The sequence below is a fragment of the Scomber scombrus genome, chromosome 9 (assembly GCF_963691925.1).
Source record: "Scomber scombrus chromosome 9, fScoSco1.1, whole genome shotgun sequence".
NCBI lineage: Eukaryota > Metazoa > Chordata > Actinopteri > Scombriformes > Scombridae > Scomber > Scomber scombrus.
In genome coordinates, this window is record NC_084978.1 from 26,361,487 (window position 1) to 26,378,743 (window position 17,257).

The 17,257-nt window shown below is 39.5% G+C and overlaps 1 protein-coding gene across 1 annotated transcript; it reads right to left on the reverse strand.

The window, feature by feature from the left end:
• Positions 1 to 8,395: 8,395 nt before the first annotated feature.
• On the reverse strand, positions 8,396 to 17,101 carry ptcd3 (pentatricopeptide repeat domain 3). Its single transcript, XM_062425987.1, has 23 exons — positions 16,900 to 17,101; positions 15,631 to 15,683; positions 15,048 to 15,087; positions 14,890 to 14,935; positions 14,709 to 14,777; positions 13,600 to 13,704; positions 13,371 to 13,494; positions 13,158 to 13,261; positions 12,656 to 12,820; positions 12,513 to 12,573; positions 12,057 to 12,139; positions 11,780 to 11,924; positions 11,587 to 11,637; positions 11,407 to 11,496; positions 11,295 to 11,323; positions 11,079 to 11,185; positions 10,887 to 10,965; positions 10,337 to 10,427; positions 10,116 to 10,201; positions 9,852 to 9,997; positions 9,626 to 9,667; positions 9,180 to 9,338; positions 8,396 to 8,558 (listed from the first exon to the last, which is right to left on the reverse strand). The coding sequence occupies exons 1-23, from the start codon at positions 17,025 to 17,027 to the stop codon at positions 8,513 to 8,515; spliced, it is 2,049 nt and encodes a 682-aa protein (XP_062281971.1). The 5' UTR covers positions 17,028 to 17,101; the 3' UTR covers positions 8,396 to 8,512.
• Positions 17,102 to 17,257: the final 156 nt, after the last annotated feature.

A 17,257-nucleotide genomic window follows, 5' to 3' on the forward strand; every position in this document is an offset into this window, starting at 1 on the left:
AAGGCCAGCTGTCTGTGCCTCACCACCTCACCACAGGGGTGCCCCAAGGCTCAGTGCTGGACCCCTCCTCTTTGCCATATACACCACCTCGCTGGGCCCGATCATCCGCTCGGATGGTTTTTCATACCACTGCTATGCGGATGATACTCAACTCTATCTGTCTTTCCTGCCTGACGACCCCACTGTCTCAACGCGGATCTCGGATTGTCTTGCTGACATATCCACATGGATGAAGGATCATCATCTTCAACTAAACCTGGCGAAAACGGAACTGCTGGTCTTCCCGGCCAAACAAGGTATTCATCACAACATTGATATAGATACTTGATAGAGATACTCTCTATCTCTTGTTCCTACCAAGGCTGCTAGGAATCTAGGTGTCATTATTGATGACCAACTGACATTCTCGGACCATGTTGCCGTCGTCTCCCGGTCATGCCGCTTCGCCCTATTCAACATCCGAAAAGTCAGGCCGTACCTGACCCAATATGCCACTCAACTGCTGGTACAAACATTGGTGATGTCCCGTCTCGACTACTGCAACGCTCTCTTAACAGGCTTGCCGGCCTGTGTGGTGAAGCCACTGCAGATAATACAGAATGCGGCGGTGCGACTGGTGTTCAACCAGCGAAAGAGGGCACACGTCACTCCGCTGCTTATCGAGCTCCACTGGTTACATGTAGCTGGTCGCATCAAGTTCAAGTCTCTTATGCTTGCCTACAGAGTGATTGTTGGGAATGCTCCCACCTATTTGAATGCTCTTGTAAGAGCAGATGTTACCCCCCGGATGCTGCGTTCATCAAATGAGCGTCGCCTGGCTCTGCCGGCCGTACAACCACGGCAATCCAGGTTATTCTCATTTGCAGTTCCACGTTGGTGGAACGAGCTGCCAAAAAAAAAACCTACTGTATGAAGTATTTTTTATTTATTTTTGTTGTCATTTTTTTCATTTAGAAACCACACATTTACATGAGTATGAAGAGCACTGACTGTAGCCTGTATACTGTGTACACACACACCTCTGTAGCGACTAAACATGACCTTTTTATACGCTAAATAATATTACCAATACATTATACATAAAAGCCTGTCCATTGAACACATCACGTCACTCTACAATTATTATCACCAGGCAGCTAGATTAGATTGTGTTTAAATTGTTAAACAATTAGATTAGAGAATTATCAGATTACTGATTATTCATTCTGCAAACATGCTTTATCAGTGAGTGTGACTGTGTGAACTGTCAAAGCTCTGCTGCTGCTACCAGTCTCTACATGCATGAATTCCTCCTTCTTTCCTCCCTTCCTCCCTCCCTCCCTCCTCTTCTCATTCCTATTTTTCTCATACCTTTCCTTCCTTCCCCTACCCTTCTGTCTCTCCCCTCTCCTCTCATATCTCTCTCTGTCTCACTTCACAGTGATGTGTCACATCTTGTCAGAGTAAATTCCTCCTCTGTGGCAGAAACCCAGGACCAACTTTCCAGAATACCTTGACTTTTACTGTTTGTCATTTCTTGGAAGCACAGTGGTGGGTTTTATGCTCCAGAGCTCTATAGTTACGAGTATTGTCACGTTAGTCACCTACAATGGTAAATTAAACATGGATAAAGTATTGTCTTCACACAGTAAACAACCACTGATTTTTTAAAAGCATGAATTTATTCACTCACACCTTTTAAAGGCTCTGTCATAATTTACATCACTCTGATGAATAAAGTTCACCCCAAAAAAGGGTGTGGCATTAGATAACACCTCATGTTGGCACAGAAATGGGCATTTCGTGGTTGAAATTAGTTTTAATGCCTATTTAAATGTCGGACTTATCTGACCTCTGTGTGTCAATACAGGTGTAAGGTTCAGGATAAACTGTGCTCCATTAGAGACATTATTCAAACAGTAAAACACCTCACTGAGCTCTCTTAACCTTCCCTGAGTGTATTAAATTTTCCTTTGAACAAATGAAAATCCTGCGTGCGCCAAGTAGTGGAATTTGCATTTAAGAGCTTAAATAAAAAAAGGACTAGACGATGATGTCATTGAATGGCAGAGAGCGAGAGTTGACTGACAAGCGGTGGAGCGGGAAATGGTTTCTACAACTGTTTCTTGTCAAGAAACAGAAACTGAATTTAAAAAAGAAGGAAAGTGCTTATTAAGGAGTTACTGTAACATCAGGCTCGAAAGCAGCAGGGCCAAACCCAGCATCACATATGATAATGGTTGGGTGTGTTCATACATAAGTGTGCTGTGTTGCACCTGTAACGACACCCAATAGTGATGTCACAGAGTCTTGATGGTGCATGGTAAGTCAAACTACTAGAGGTAAAAAAAAAAAAAAAACAAGATTTTCAAGGGGCATTAAGTTATTGATTAATAGATCTCTAAAATAGTGTATATTTTGCTTTTGCCTCTTAGATTTCTATATCATTACCTAAGTAACAGGGATTGCCGCAACTATCATGATAATTATTAATGTATTGACTGATTGATATTCATTATTTTTTAGTAAATCAATTAAAAAACAAACCAAAAAGAGTGGAAAAAAGACCATCACATGTTCTGAGAATTCAGGGTGTCATCTGCAAATGTCTTCAGATATTCAGTTTGCTGTGGTACAAAGCTTTCGCTACTTTGGTCAACTTTGGTCAGCTTTTTTCACAGAATGAATATTAATAGAAAAAGCACAGGTGTTGCTAATAACACTGATGATGGCTGAAATCCATTGAGCTGCTTCAGTTTTAGGGTCCTGGTTTCGCCTATGCTAACTTGCTGCCGCACTGTCATGACTTACTGTGATACTTGTATAGAAGGGAGCCATTGTTAATGTAATTAGCAACGCCATGCTTTACCTACTGTGCAAGTGGAAAAGGAGTACATTAAGCACTCTATACAACCTTTTCCACCAAAGCAGTTCCAGTGCTGGCTCCCTAACCACCTCGAGCCGTGGAAAAGCAAATTGGTTCTCAGCTGGTTTGCTGTTGAACCGAGCTGGATATTTTAAAATGAAATAAAGCTGTATTAGCTGTTAGAAGTTAGTTCCTTCCAACCAAATTTTTCATCTATCATACCCATTTGAAACTATTCCTCTGTGTAAAATGAATGACAAACAAAAGGTCTAATTAGGCGACAAGTGAAAACAAGTAATTCACCATTGTTGGCTGTTTCTCTGCCCCTCAGTAATGTGTGTGAAACCAATATTGATGGAATGAAATGGAGGCGGGACCTGCAGACAGGCGCTAACAAGGGAATGAAAGAAGCAGACAGGCAGAGTAAGACAGTGACATTGAACGGCTAATGTGAGGAATTTTTCATTGTGCCTTTTTTAACTTCTGTAAATGCCTAAACCTCAGGGGTTTATGCGCCTTCACTTCTTTAAATGCCTAAGCCCCAGGCATTTTGTTAATCAGACAAGAAACCTGATAGTAAAACAGGGAATTACAGTATAAAAGCTGAAACTGGTTGTTTGCTTGGCAGAACGACTGTGTGTCCATCTCCATGCTGTCATGTACTGAGTAAAGAGAAATATTCATCACTCCGTCATCTGTGCTTCTTCAGAGAAACTTCTAGTAAAAAACGTCTACGCCACACAGTTGATAATGTGTCTTCCATGTGAAAACAGTGTCAGAAGGACCTTGGGTTTTTGTTGGTGCCCAACTGGAGCTGTAAGCTGACAACTGACTCATGTGATAACGCTGATAGTATGTTAACAAGCCAAATAAACCACTGCTCAATTCACTATTGTTGGCTGTTTTTCTGCCCCTCGGCAAGGCGTGTGAAACAGATATTGATGGAATGAAATGGAGGCAGGGAAAGAGCCGCAGACAGGCGCTAACGAGGGAACGAGACAAGCAGACGGAGAGAGTAAGAGGGACACATTGAAAGACTAACCATTGTGCTTTTTTGGCAGGATGCAGTAAATACTTTAAACACATGCTTCTATGACTCATAAAGCAAACACACACACACACACATAGAAACACACAGCTGATATTGTGTGCTGACATCCATACAAATATTTTTTTAGAACTGTTATGTCTGCATGCTTATGTGTGGTGTGTGTTTACCAGAGAGTGATTTGTGACAAAATCTGTGAGTGGTCGTGAAATGTTCTTATTCATTAAAATACATCAGAACCACAGTAAGCCTATATATACTGTCTGACAGCAATTACAGCAACATTTACAAAGTAATTATGAACTCTTCTAATTATGTATCCTTTCCTAATGCAGACACACAGGAGATGTGATTATATACAACAAAACAAAAGGTTTTAAAAATACTAATTTAACATTTCTAACACACTTCTTTCAGTACTGTGGGTGCTCAGCCAGACGAGCAGATACAATTAAAGTTATTTTTTAATTCAACTCTATGTGCAGCTTCAATATTAAATATTCAATAGAAAATATTCACAACATGCAAGAGCATAATGTGCTGATTCTAAAAGACTTTACCTAGTAAATGTGTGGGATGTCCACTTGATATGACTAACTGAAGCTGAATAGAAGCTTCTTATCTACTTTTAAATGACTGTGTGGACACACTGTGGATTTTGTCCTCTATCACTTTACATTGAAAGCACATTTGAAGGAGATCTTTTTTTGTTTGTTTTTTTTAAACACTTTATTTGTAATTTTCTGTTAACATATAAAACAATCATATTCTCTGTATTACAAATATCTATAACAAACAGTCCCGACAATAGACAGAGACATTTCAAACCCAAAATCAACGTGACAAACTAGTCATAGACAATAGACAGGCAAAGACAAGAAAAAAAAACAAAAAACAAAAACAAACAAAAAAACAACAACAACAAGTGCACTTAATACTTCTTATTACAGAATTTGTTCAAGGGCAGATGTAAAGATTCAGAGTTCCAGTTCCAGACCAGGTAAATTGTTCACATAAGTTATTAGAGAGTCCCAGGTTTTGTGGAATCTGTTGATGGAACCATTGAGAGTACATCTGATCTTTTCCAGTTTAAGGTTCTGCATAACGTCCCGAATCCAGTGGTGATGAGATGGAGGAGTAGCAGCCTTCCATTTGAATAAAATCAAGCGTCTAGCTAATAAGGAGGAAAAGGTAATGACCCTCTGTAAATGAGCAGGGGGAACAGATCCCGTTGGGTCAGAAAACAAACCAAAAACAGCAACCAACGGAGAAGGTGAGATGTGATAAGCATAAGCATTAGAAATTACTTCAAAAAAGGATGACCAGAAAGGGACAAGTTTTGGACAAGACCAAGGAGATCTTTTAATAGTCAGTATGAACAGGAGGAATGATTACAGTGAAGAAGATCTGTTTCACTGTTCATTTGAGCACCTGACGCTTGAAACATTGTGAACCTACTCTTTAAGCCTAACATGAAGCTATAATTCTACATCTCAGTGCTGCAGCAACTCCCATAAGATTATGTTCGTAAATATTTTTTTACTTTTATCTCCATCTGTTGTCAAGGCTAACAAGATAGCTAATATGGTTTTGGCTATTTTAAGAGCTTGAATACAAGCTGGATGCTATCAAACAGGTGTTATAAATTCACATTTGTGTGAAATTCACTAAATTGGCTCAAGTCTGCAAATATTTCTGGTTTTATAAATTATACTTGCTATCTGTGTATATCTGTGCCATAATATTGTATTTACATGTTCATTGCCTTTATTGGACGGAGGGCAGCCAGGAGGAGGAGACAGACAGGAAACAATAGGAGAGAGAAAGGGATACTGGGGAGCTCCCTGTATTTACCTGTGCTTCCTATCATCAAAAAGTCTTAAAATATCCACAAGAAGAGTACTCTCTTTAAAAGTTGTTAGTCAAATGAAACAACATGTCGATTTTCAATTTCCCATATGGTGTTCATGTGATCGTTCTGCTAGGTGTACACCATGAATCACACCACTTGAAAGTGCAAGTGTTTTGTTTTTTTGTGTAGTTTTTTGCTGAGCCAGTGCTGATGACTCATCTCACTGCTGGAAAATGAGCCATTTATCTTCACATCAGCCTCAAACTATGAGTAAGGAAGCTAACATGAGTGAATTCTTGAATCAAACCTCGACTCATGCTTTCCAGATGAGATGATATTTTGAAATATTTCCAAACTTAAGAAATGACAGAAAGATGGCCTGGCGGTTAGTAAAGTCATCCCCCCTTTTACCAGAATCTGCTGTGGTTGGTGTGAAAGGACAGTGAGAAGGGTTAAGGAATGTTCATGTTTCCACAATGTGGGATTTCAGCGCCAGCATTTGGATCGGCATCATTGACTCCGGCCAGTTATTGGCTGTCAATCATCATGAAATCTTGGCGTGGGTAGATTGTGTTTGCACCTGCATCTTCTTGTTTTCTCTGACTCACTTTCCCAATCTGAAAATATGGAAGTTCAGTCTTTTAGTAGTTATGCTGCACTCTCTGCTGGGTGTTTTGTGGAGACAAAGGATGTGAGTAAAAACAGCAGCTCGCTAACTCTCACCAATGAGGAGAGGTGAGTGGCTGTCCTTGACTTCCCTCTGTTTGAAAATTAGGAAAATCGCAACTTCCGTGAGTTAGACTAATGCCCCTTTCCTCCTCTTTCATTGCCATCTTTCTTTGCTTCTTCCTCTTCCTTCCACATCCAACCCCCAAAAACCTTTTAAGAGGAGAACTCATTCATGTTTTCACTTTAAAACCCCACCAAACCGGAGTTTATTTTACCCTTACATCAACAGGTCGAGGTATTAAAAGCATCAGAGGATGTCCCACAGCGTCCGGTATTTGTGGACAGGTTTGACCTCTGACTGCCACTGCAGTACAGTACGGCCATGCTGCATAAAAGAGTGGGAGGACAAAGGAATGCTGGTGACCGGCCACTTCCAGAGTTGATTTTTGCAAGCTTGCCGAACAGAAACTATTTAGTGACGCGTTGGCCTTTCATCCAGGCGGATAAAACTCCCACGGTTGTTGGTAATTTAACACTTCTTCTATTCTTTCAGGTCTTTCAGGCTGTCCATTGTGATTCCTTACTTCACCTACAGCAGGTCTCACCGGAGGGACAAATCACACTATAAATAACAGGTTTAGGGAAATTCCTCTTAGATGATGGCTGGAAAAAACTTCTTTTAGGCTGCTTTTGCTGAAACATGTAAGAGTTTATGAAATATAAGAAAGCAGGAGTGTGTGTGCGTGTGTGTGTGTGTGTGTGTGTTTTCACGTGGTCTTACACAGGTCAAAAGGCAAAAATTTGAGTTGCAGTGTGAAATTGGGCAAGTTTGTAAGCCAACCCTGCTGTGACTAACAGAGTGTATCAGTGTGTACATGTGTGACAATGTGTGTGTGTGTGTGTGTGTGTGTAACTTTACACAGGTCCTCTGGAGAACAATACACTCTGTCCCTAGACCACACCCATCTTCAAGCACACCCCCACCCAACCTCCACCCCTCTCATTTTTGCCCACTTGTCCTTATTTGGTCGTGCAACCAGCTCGGCTGATGATTGGTGGAGGAAGAAAAAAAACACTGGGATTGAGACACACACCTGTGCAAGCTTCCACATGCACACATACATACACACACACCCTTGTTCTCACCATTTCCCATGTGCACACACACACACACACACACACTCAGATAGACACACACTGCTGATGTTTCCTTTGTATTTATTGATAGTGATTATTGCTAATAAAATATTGCTAATGAAGTGCAAACACTGTTTTAGCTTAAACTGAAGCTAGAGGGATCAAACTATGCTTAAAATTATCAAAAGAAAAGACACACCTCACCTCAGACACCTGCCTTGTCTCAACATGCAGTCCATAAAATTGGTTGGAAGTCAGCAAAAACACACACATTGCACACCTGCACCTGACACACTATTATCTTTTAATCTGTATGTTTCCTGTAAACTTGCAGGAGGTGAAACAGTACAAACTGGGACACTGACAGTCCACATCAGCTTTCCAGACCTCTAAAATGTGACACACACACACACAGCATTTTTCAAGGAAGTATTTTGTCAGTAATTTAAGGAAGTTGGTCAGTTATCACCGAAAGAAATTTGCGTCTGCGACTTTTCCTCCAGGCCAGACACACACACACATTTTATAGTCATGAATTCTGCAGCAACTTTTATTCACCATCTCTGGTTCTGGTAGTGGATTACAGAAGCATGTTTTTGTGATGTCATTATTTCCTTCGTCATTATAGTTATAAAATCTGAAAAAACTAATCATCAAATATCCAAACAGTGTCAAATATGATCCATTCTTTTATCTAAACCTGTCAAGTGAGATACTTCATTTCCTGAACCATAGCGACCTCTGGCTGACATATATACACACACACACACACACACACACACACACACACACACACACACACACACACACACACACACACACAGAGACACAGACACAGACGACATTGTGTTTGTCACATATAGTTTATTACACAGATATAGAAACGGGTACACTCTCCACAGACGTTTTATTATATTAAGTTAAGAGAGATCTTGTTGTGATGGTGGTCCCAGTTTGTGGTTCATTCAGCGGGTTCTGCTGCAGACTCCAGCTCAGATAAGATGGCTCTGGATGGAACAGAGAGGAAAAGATACTGTGTTTATAGTGCTTCAATGAAATGAATAGAGCTGGATGAAATATTTGATTCATTTTGTCCCAGAAGGCAAAAAAAATATGAACTAGTCTATGTTCATTTCTCTTTTGTTAATGCGGTCATCTATCACACCTGCTATCTCCAATGGGATTTTCATGAGTTTAAAAGGTAAAATGATGCACTAAAGCTCAAATGGGATTTTTTTAAATGACAGATTCCCCCATCATTGCTAAAAATGCCATTTAATAATAACATTTCAACAAATTTTCAATAATAGATGCTAAATATATGGGCAAATTACATTTCTTCCTGTCTAAATTTGATCATTTTGAATTAAAAAAGGAAGGTATACTGAAGGATTAAAAGACACTTTATGACATAAGAAAATCCTACTTTATAAAGAAAAACAACACACTGGATCATTTGAGACCATTTAACACTTCTTAACGTTTCCTATTATCTGCTCACGATTAAATAAATACCTATAATTATTACCTTACTCTACTTTCACACAACACTTTCAATGATGTTATTGATTATCTAAAGATGACACATCTATTAATCCGTCATACCATCATTCTCTCCTCCTACTCACCTTTGCTCCTCGGTCAGATCAAACTCAGCCAGCGTTTGCTGCGCCAGTCTCGGTGTCGCCCGCAGACAGAAGGCAGCGGACAGCTGGACCACCTCCACGGCTCTCTGGGGAGAGCCATCGCTGCGACACGCTGACAGGAAGTCCTCCATCAGCTTGTCACTGGAGAATTACACAGTAGGTAAACAGAGAGCACAAACAGCTCAGACAACATGACTAATTACACTACATTTGTATCATATCTGAAGTGCTGAAAGTGATGTTTAACTTTCTGAAACATCCACATGTAGTCAACTGCATTAATGAATCTAAGTCCTCCTGTCATTAAGAGTTGATGATCAATGATCAACATGTCATAAATTAGACCTTTGATTAGTTATGTTAAATTATTGACACAAGTGAATTGCTGATGACTTTTCTGTGTGGCTGTAATTCAGGTGTAAACTTACAAAGGAACTCTGTTATTTTCTTTGAAGAGCTGCATCATCTTCCTGCGTGGAAGAAGGAAACAGAGAGGAGAGAGAGGTGGTCAGACACTTTTCACTTTAACAGTGTTTGACAGACAGACAGACAGACAGACAGACAGACAGACAGACAGACAGACAGACAGACAGACAGACAGACAGACAGACAGACAGACAGACAGACAGACAGACAGACAGACGTCTCTCTCACCAGGCCTCTTGGGTCTTGTTGGCTCTCAGCAGCAGGGAGGTGATGTGTGAGAGGGAGGAGGCGCTCCATTCCAGACCGAGCCTCGTTCTGTTGCCTTCGTACGTGCTCTTTATATCTAGAGCACATGTTGCAAAAGAGTCCTGGATCTGCAGATACACAACGATGAACAAGGCCAGGTTGAAATATTAAGTCTCATATGTTTTGTGAAATGGTGGAGAACTGAAAATGAGACTTGACTGGTGATCATGTGTTAGCCTTGCTGACCTCAGGACTGTGTTTCTCTCTGTCCATCAGGGAGAGCAGCTCCTCCACCAGATCTGGCTTGTTATCATGACCCAGGGACTTAATGTCTGGAAAAGAAGTGTAACAAATTTACAAAATATATATACAGACACTGTTTCATACAGTTCATACATGTATTTTAAGCCATCTTTTGAATCATCATGTCTTCAATCAAATTAGATGCCTGTTATCTTCAAACACACCTTTCCAAACAATAGGCAGCAAGTCAAGGCGACTGTCAGTGTCCAGAGCTCGCAGCAGGTCTTTCACTCCCTGAGGGTTGGGGTAGTACAGCTAGAAAACACACAAGCATATAAGTGAAAAGAACAGAAAGCAATGGTAGCTGTAAGATACACACTTGATGATTTATCTTGCTTTGTCCTGGAGAGATTAAAAGAACATGTCCACCATAGCTTTCATATTTTAAATGGTTTTTTCGAGCATGTTCTGCTGCCCCCAAGTGGCCAAAAAAAAAAAAAAAAAAAAAAAAAAAATCATTTTCAGTTCTCTCCACTGATTTGATGCAACTCTGCCAAATGTGCAGCGATCCAAGTGCACATCTGTTCACTTAACTCTTGATTTCTGGGTAACACAGTTTGGATGTTTGTCTCTCACAACACATTTAAATATTGGAGAAAAACTGTAATGCAGCTTTAAAACTACAATTTACACAGAAACTAGATTGAGTATCATTTATGCATTTTAGAAGATGAAAATCCTGCTGAAAATGTTGTTTTTGCTGTGTGTACTGACCGAGGGAATGAGCTTCCTGTACCACTTCCACACCACGTCAATGTGCTCCATCATACACAACAGGTTAAAGAAGCGACCGCTGTGGAGGAGAGGAGACGTTCAGTTAAACTCACATCATTTATTTATAATGAAAGCTGTGTAGTAGAAGCTGGTGTGCTCAGCTGTGGAGGTGGAGGCGCAGATGTTACTCACTAGTAAATACTGTGGTAGAAGGAATCTCCCAGCATCCTCCAGTTCTCCCCAACTTCCACCAGACTCTGGATTTTATAACCCAACTCTAGATCTTTGCTGTCCAGACACTGTGATGACAAACACAAAACAGAAATGTTAACATGAACACTTGTATAAATCTAACAACTTAATTGTGATGAATACTTATTTTAAATAAGCAATAAAAAAATGACTTACTATTTTCATCGCACTACAGAAGAACAGAACTGATGGAGGAAAAATACAAGGTAAATATTAAAAACTAACTCCCATTGATAATTCATGTGTTCATATTATTACACACGCGTACCGTCTTCAGGGTCCTGGCAGGTGAAGCTGCTTCCTGCCAGCTCTGACATCATTTCCTGTAAAATGTCAACGTTGCTCTGACCTGCGGAGGCTTAAAGGGAGAAAAAAAGTGCTTAATATGACTCAGCACAAAAAGAACAGCATCAGAGTTTGTGACATCAATGTCTACTGTTGTGTGTACCTGATTTGAAAAAGACCCCCAGGATGTGGTTGTAGGAGGCCAGGCTGGGAGCTGAAAACACACACACAGAGGACAAAACCACTTATTTAAAACACATCATTAGTACTGTGATTTATACTTTGGGTTGACAGCTTTGTTCTGTATTGTCTACTACTGTGTGTTTGTATGTGTGTTTGTATGTGTGTGTACTTACTTATCCCCAGAGCCCTCATCTCATTCAGAGTGTGTAGAGCCAGTGTTTTGCCCATAGGACCGCAGCGTTTCAGGCCTTTCAGAAGATTATTAAAGGTGAGCAGGTTGGGCTGGACTTTCTGTTGATTCATCTGGGTGAACAGCTCCTATAGACAGACACAAACAACCTTACAAATAGTCTGACTTATCGTTTCTGGACATAAAAATCTGTTCCAAAATATCCTGTCCATCTGCTCCTAATATAATAGAAAAGTATAAAAAGTGTCAAATTCTCTTACGGTCATGAGGTCCCATCTCTCTTTGTATGTGTCTCGGACTTCCGGAGCGGCTGAGAAGAGAGCATTGAAGGTGTGGACGTCGGCTGGAGAAAGAAGGTCGGGTTAGATATCAGCTTCTAATACGCAGATTTAAACATGGACTGAAAGCCACAGAATGTTAACAGCTAGTAATTTAAAGGAACATTGTGTAGGATGTAGTGACATCTAGTGGTGAGGTTTCAGATTGCAACCAACTGCACACCCTTCCACCTCCCCTTGTCTGCTAGATGCCATACATTCTACACACTGCACCTTTAATGCTTTTAGTTTCAAATGACCTACACCCAGTAAAACTACACAACTTCTTATCTCATGACTTCAAGCTTAATTTCTACTGCAGATTTCCCTTTAAATTGCTGTTTCAATACGGTGCAAAATGACTTGATTCATCCACCTGATGTCTGTCTAATGACTCACCTGTCAGTCTGTTGTTAAGCAGGTCTGTGTATATGCTGAAGGCCTTCATATGGGCTCCGTGCTGGAAAATGAATCAAGAATACATCAATAAGATCATTTTACTGCACGTAAAATTCAGTTAGCAGAGCTGAAGCTGGTCGTACCTTCACCATGCCTCTGATCATAGCAGAGTAACATCTCTCGTCTTTCTCCGGCAGCAGGTTGAAGATTCTCTCCGCGTTGTTGTTTTCTCTCCAGGTGGACCTCAGCAAGTCCGCCGCCCGACGACCCCTCCCTTTCCTCCTCTTCACTTCCTCTCCTGACTCCTCCTGAACACAGAGGTAGGATAAAAATGGAAAAATTCAAAATAAAAGTTAAGAGATTCGTTCAAATATAATAGATAAATAATGAAATAACATCAAATAAGGTGAGTAAAATCAGAAGTGTAAGGCGGGCTATTAAAAAGGAAAATAAAGATCAAAATAATAAGAGAATAAAATAACAAACTAACTAAGAGGAGATGTAATGAAATAAAAGCAGACATAGAGCAAGTAGTAAAACAGGCTAAAACAAATGAATAAAAGAAAGAAATGAATAAAATAAACTGTATATACTGTAACTGTATAGTATTGTGTGACTCTGAGCACTGAATGTGAGATGACCCACCGAGTCCTCTGTCTGTGGTTCCCCATCCTGGACGGGGTTTTTATCACCAAAGAAACAGATCAGGTCCAGCAGGTCATGGGATGTTTCCATGGAAACGGCTGTGCCTGGGGGTGAATTGAAATGTAGAGATGCAGGTGATATTGCTGTCACTGTAACTTAGCTACAAGAGAGACGTGTGTGTGTGTGTGTGTGTGTGTGTGTGTGTGTGCTCACCAGCTTGCAGCAGTTGATCGTACATGTCGACCGCAGCTGCAACTTTCCTCAAGCTGATTCGTTCCTTCAGTGCCTCCTCGCTCACCTCGTTGAGAAGCGGCAACACCGTCTCTGGCATCAGACACTACACACACACACACACACCAACCAATCAAAATTGAGATTGAAAGTTCCCACCTCCAATCACTGGGATGTACAGTACATGTGTGGATGTGTGTGTGTTTCTTACTGGTATATGTGGTTCAGCAAAGTCTTTAGTGAAGAATTTGGGGTTGCTGTTGACAAAGTATTTGGCTGCAGCTCTACCTGACTCCTGAGAGAGACTGTACAGCTTCTACAGAGAGAGAGAGAGAGAGAGAGAGAGAGAGAGAGAGAGAGAGAGAGAGAGAGAGAGAGAGAGAGAGAGAGAGAAAACATGTAAAAAGCGTCACACAGTTTCTATACACCCTAGAAAGAAATGTCTTGTGAGTATGACATTAATCTATGCTGTTATACTAAAACACTGTCATTTGTACTTTACGTTTCACTTATTGCTCATGTTGGTTTTGGCCATGATTTGATATGTTCTCAACATGATGATTATCAATAAAATAAACTAGAAATGAATGACCTTTCTTACAACAGACATTTTGATTGGATATAAGAAAATAGAGAAGAAAGTCTGCACACTTTAGCTTCAGATGAACACTTTTAGTCTGAAGACTCACTTGTGGATGTCCCATTAAAAGTGCACCTTAAAGAAAAAGGGAGCTACAGTGTGCAGACTTTCTTCTCTATTTTATACATTATTTCTGTCAAACACCTGTTTTTAAGTTATTTCTGGGTGTCTACCACACACTTTTTGACTTGACATAAGAACAAATCACGGCTCTGTTCCATTTAAGTGCCTCAGTAAGTCACATCAGTAAAAGATATATAACAAAACTCTGGAACAGACAGATGCACGTGCATTCATATTGCTCAAATTGTTATTTTTAATTACTGTGCAAAAAGAAAAGCGGCTCCAGCTTTGAGCGAGTTGCATGAAAAATGTAGGCAAAGTTTTGAAAAAATATTTACAATGTATTACATATAGAATATCTCACTAAATATGTACACACTAAATATATTTTATATGTGTGTACAGCTTCAAATAAAACAGCCATACCACAAAAGTTGACAAAATTTAATTTAATAAAAAAATGTAAAAATGTTTAAATAAAAAGTAAATAAATCATGAAAAAAAAACAACTATAAAAGTAAAGGATAAAAACCCAGTGAGCTCGACATAGACTAATATGAAAGCCAAATGGCAAGGACTGATGTGAGAGTTAAAAAGAAAGTATGTTTTTGACGTACAAACTCAGTGGAGGTCTTGGGAGAGAGGTACGGATCATCCTGGAACTGGTAGGGGTACGCTGTAGGATCCTGGAGTGGAAGAGAAAAGATGATATCATGTGAGACACATGACAGATAAACAGCTCAGCAGGTTCATATTGATGCTGATGGAGACACCAGAGAGATGTGAGGGAGCTCTCACCCTGCTGACAGTGGCAGCCAGAGCCTCCAGCACCGCCTCCTTGCTCCTGTTCAGTAACAAACAACATTCAGTTCAGCGTCTTGTTTCAGGATATTTATGCAATGATAAGATTGATTTAGGAGAACATGATATAGAGTGATAGTGATGTGGATGCGTACCATGTTTTCTTCCTGGGGATGACAATAGTCTCTGTGGATTCTGCAACACCATTGATAAATAAAGAGTGTGATTTAAACGTCACTGATATATTACAGTCAGAAATAACAGTAATGATTATTTGATGATTGAAATACTTGACGATTAATCGACTGATTGTTGCAGCTCCACATTAGTTTATCTTCCAAATACTTCTCCCAACTGTCTGTGTCTCTCAGCATGTTCAAGATGTGCATTTTTAACAATGGGTCAGCTGTTGTAGTTAAGGCAGTGTTACTAAAACAGCTGGACACTGTAGCAAATATCAGACAAATATAATCAGTAGTGCTTTTGTTAGCTGATAACTCAGCCGGTTCAACAGTTATTTGATGTGTTTTTATTGTTTTTTATTCAATAATGCAGCTCTATGGCTCAGAGGAATAAGATATATCATAGTTTTGGATACATACATTATGGCTCTTGATACAAGGATGCGTAAATATGAACTTTTTTATATTTGGAAGAAGTTTAGACTTCCTCACACTGGTGTGGTGTCTACAGAGAAGTGTTTTAATCATGATACTGATCACAACCCTCTTTCCTTACCTTGATGAGATTCTGCGGCTTGTTGTCGCAGAGCTGGAGTCCAACCAAAACTCCTAGAAAAACAAAACAATGAATTAAACAAGAGCACATTTTATAAAAGACTAACTCATGATTGCCAGTAAGCTGTGTTAATTCATAGAGTATCTATACTACATCAACCCTTTAAAGAGGTCTCGTACATAGTGAGCACAGAGGTTTATTTCAGTGAGAGTTGATGACAGACAGCATATGTCCTTTTAAAAAAATGTCCAACAAACTGTATGATCTCAACTCAACTATAGAAGCAGATAAACAGAAAAATACGGTGGAAAATAATGTCACATGGTCAGTTAGAGACTTGGGCATCTTTACACACCACAAAATCATCCACAAGTATTACTATACACAAGTTAAACTTAAGAAAGGAGCTCATGGAAGACAGTTATTGTTGCAAGTGCCAAAATCAAACAGTTACTTTTCTTCGTTTAATGTGGAAATTTTCTTCCGTTTCTTGTTTTAGAAAAAAAGTAATTTAATGTATGCGAGAGTGGGAGCATACCTATATCTATATCTCATTCCACTGAATATATTCAAACTAAATTATTGACTTGCACTGACTTAAAGGGATATTGTCCGCCACTGGAAATGCCAGACAAATTGCTGAATCGTTAAAATTCCCTACAGATATTGCACGTTTTAAATCTCTTATCACAGAGACTAATAATAACCAAAGCAAGTGTTATGAAGGTCTAATTATCTCCTCTATTTAAAGGAAGTAACCTAACACGACGTAATAATAGTTTTCTTGTAGTTTTTTTTTTAAGGAAAACGTGTCACCTCATTTTACTGATACATAGTGCAGCTTGAATTTTATTTTGTAATACTTCATTCATCACCTCAGTTTCCGGTGTACTTGTAGCTAATTCTGTTACCCACATTTATTTATTTACTAGATTTATTTTTGTACTGTTTTCTTCTGTTTGTTCTGTCATATCTCATTCATTCACTGTAATAATGTGTACAGTAATATGTCTTGGGTTTCATAATGTTTTGAACATATTGAAAAAGTGACTACACTAAAAGAAAAAAAAGAGTATATGAAGTGTTTGAGGTACTTCTTACAGTTGTGACTGACCAATGCTAAAACACACTGTAAACACTGTGATGTCAGTGAGCTTTAATGCAGACATGACCTCCTGTCAGAGGACTCATACAGCAAACTAAGCAAACAATAATTCAGCAGACTGAACCATATCCTGGTTAAACGAACACATTTAAAACTCTTCTTACCTGTGACCCCACAACTGTTCAAGGTTACTGAACAGAAAGCGGCTGTTTTTCTGGATGTAATGCCCTCCTCGCCTCCCTGCAGCCGCCATGTTCCAAGTTACTAAAGCCTTCTGGGAGGGAGAAACCATTTAGACTAAAACAAGGGGAGGTACAGTAATAATAATAATTTCTCTTATAAATAAATAATACGCGTTTAAACATTTTAAACCTTGTCATATCTGATATATTTCATTAAATATTTTTAAAAATAACGAAAATATCTACTTAATTGGTAAAAAGCGTGGTTATCTGTATTCGTGTATCCCCCTCTCATAACAAGATGTTTGGTCTGACGGACCCACGTGGGGGAACTGCATGA

What these genes read in the sequence shown, in the direction of transcription:
- ptcd3 (XM_062425987.1), bottom strand. Translation starts at nt 17,027, where the DNA reads ATGGTTTCTCCCTCCCAGAAGGCTTTAGTAACTTGGAACATGGCGGCT. An exon ending in GGGGGTCTTTTTCAAATCAG is followed by an intron (nt 11,497 to 11,586) that starts GTACACACAACA and finishes TCTCCCTTTAAG; the next exon opens with CCTCCGCAGGTCAGAGCAAC. An exon ending in TCTGTAGTGCGATGAAAATA is followed by an intron (nt 11,186 to 11,294) that starts GTAAGTCATTTT and finishes TTGTCATCACAG; the next exon opens with TGTCTGGACAGCAAAGATCT.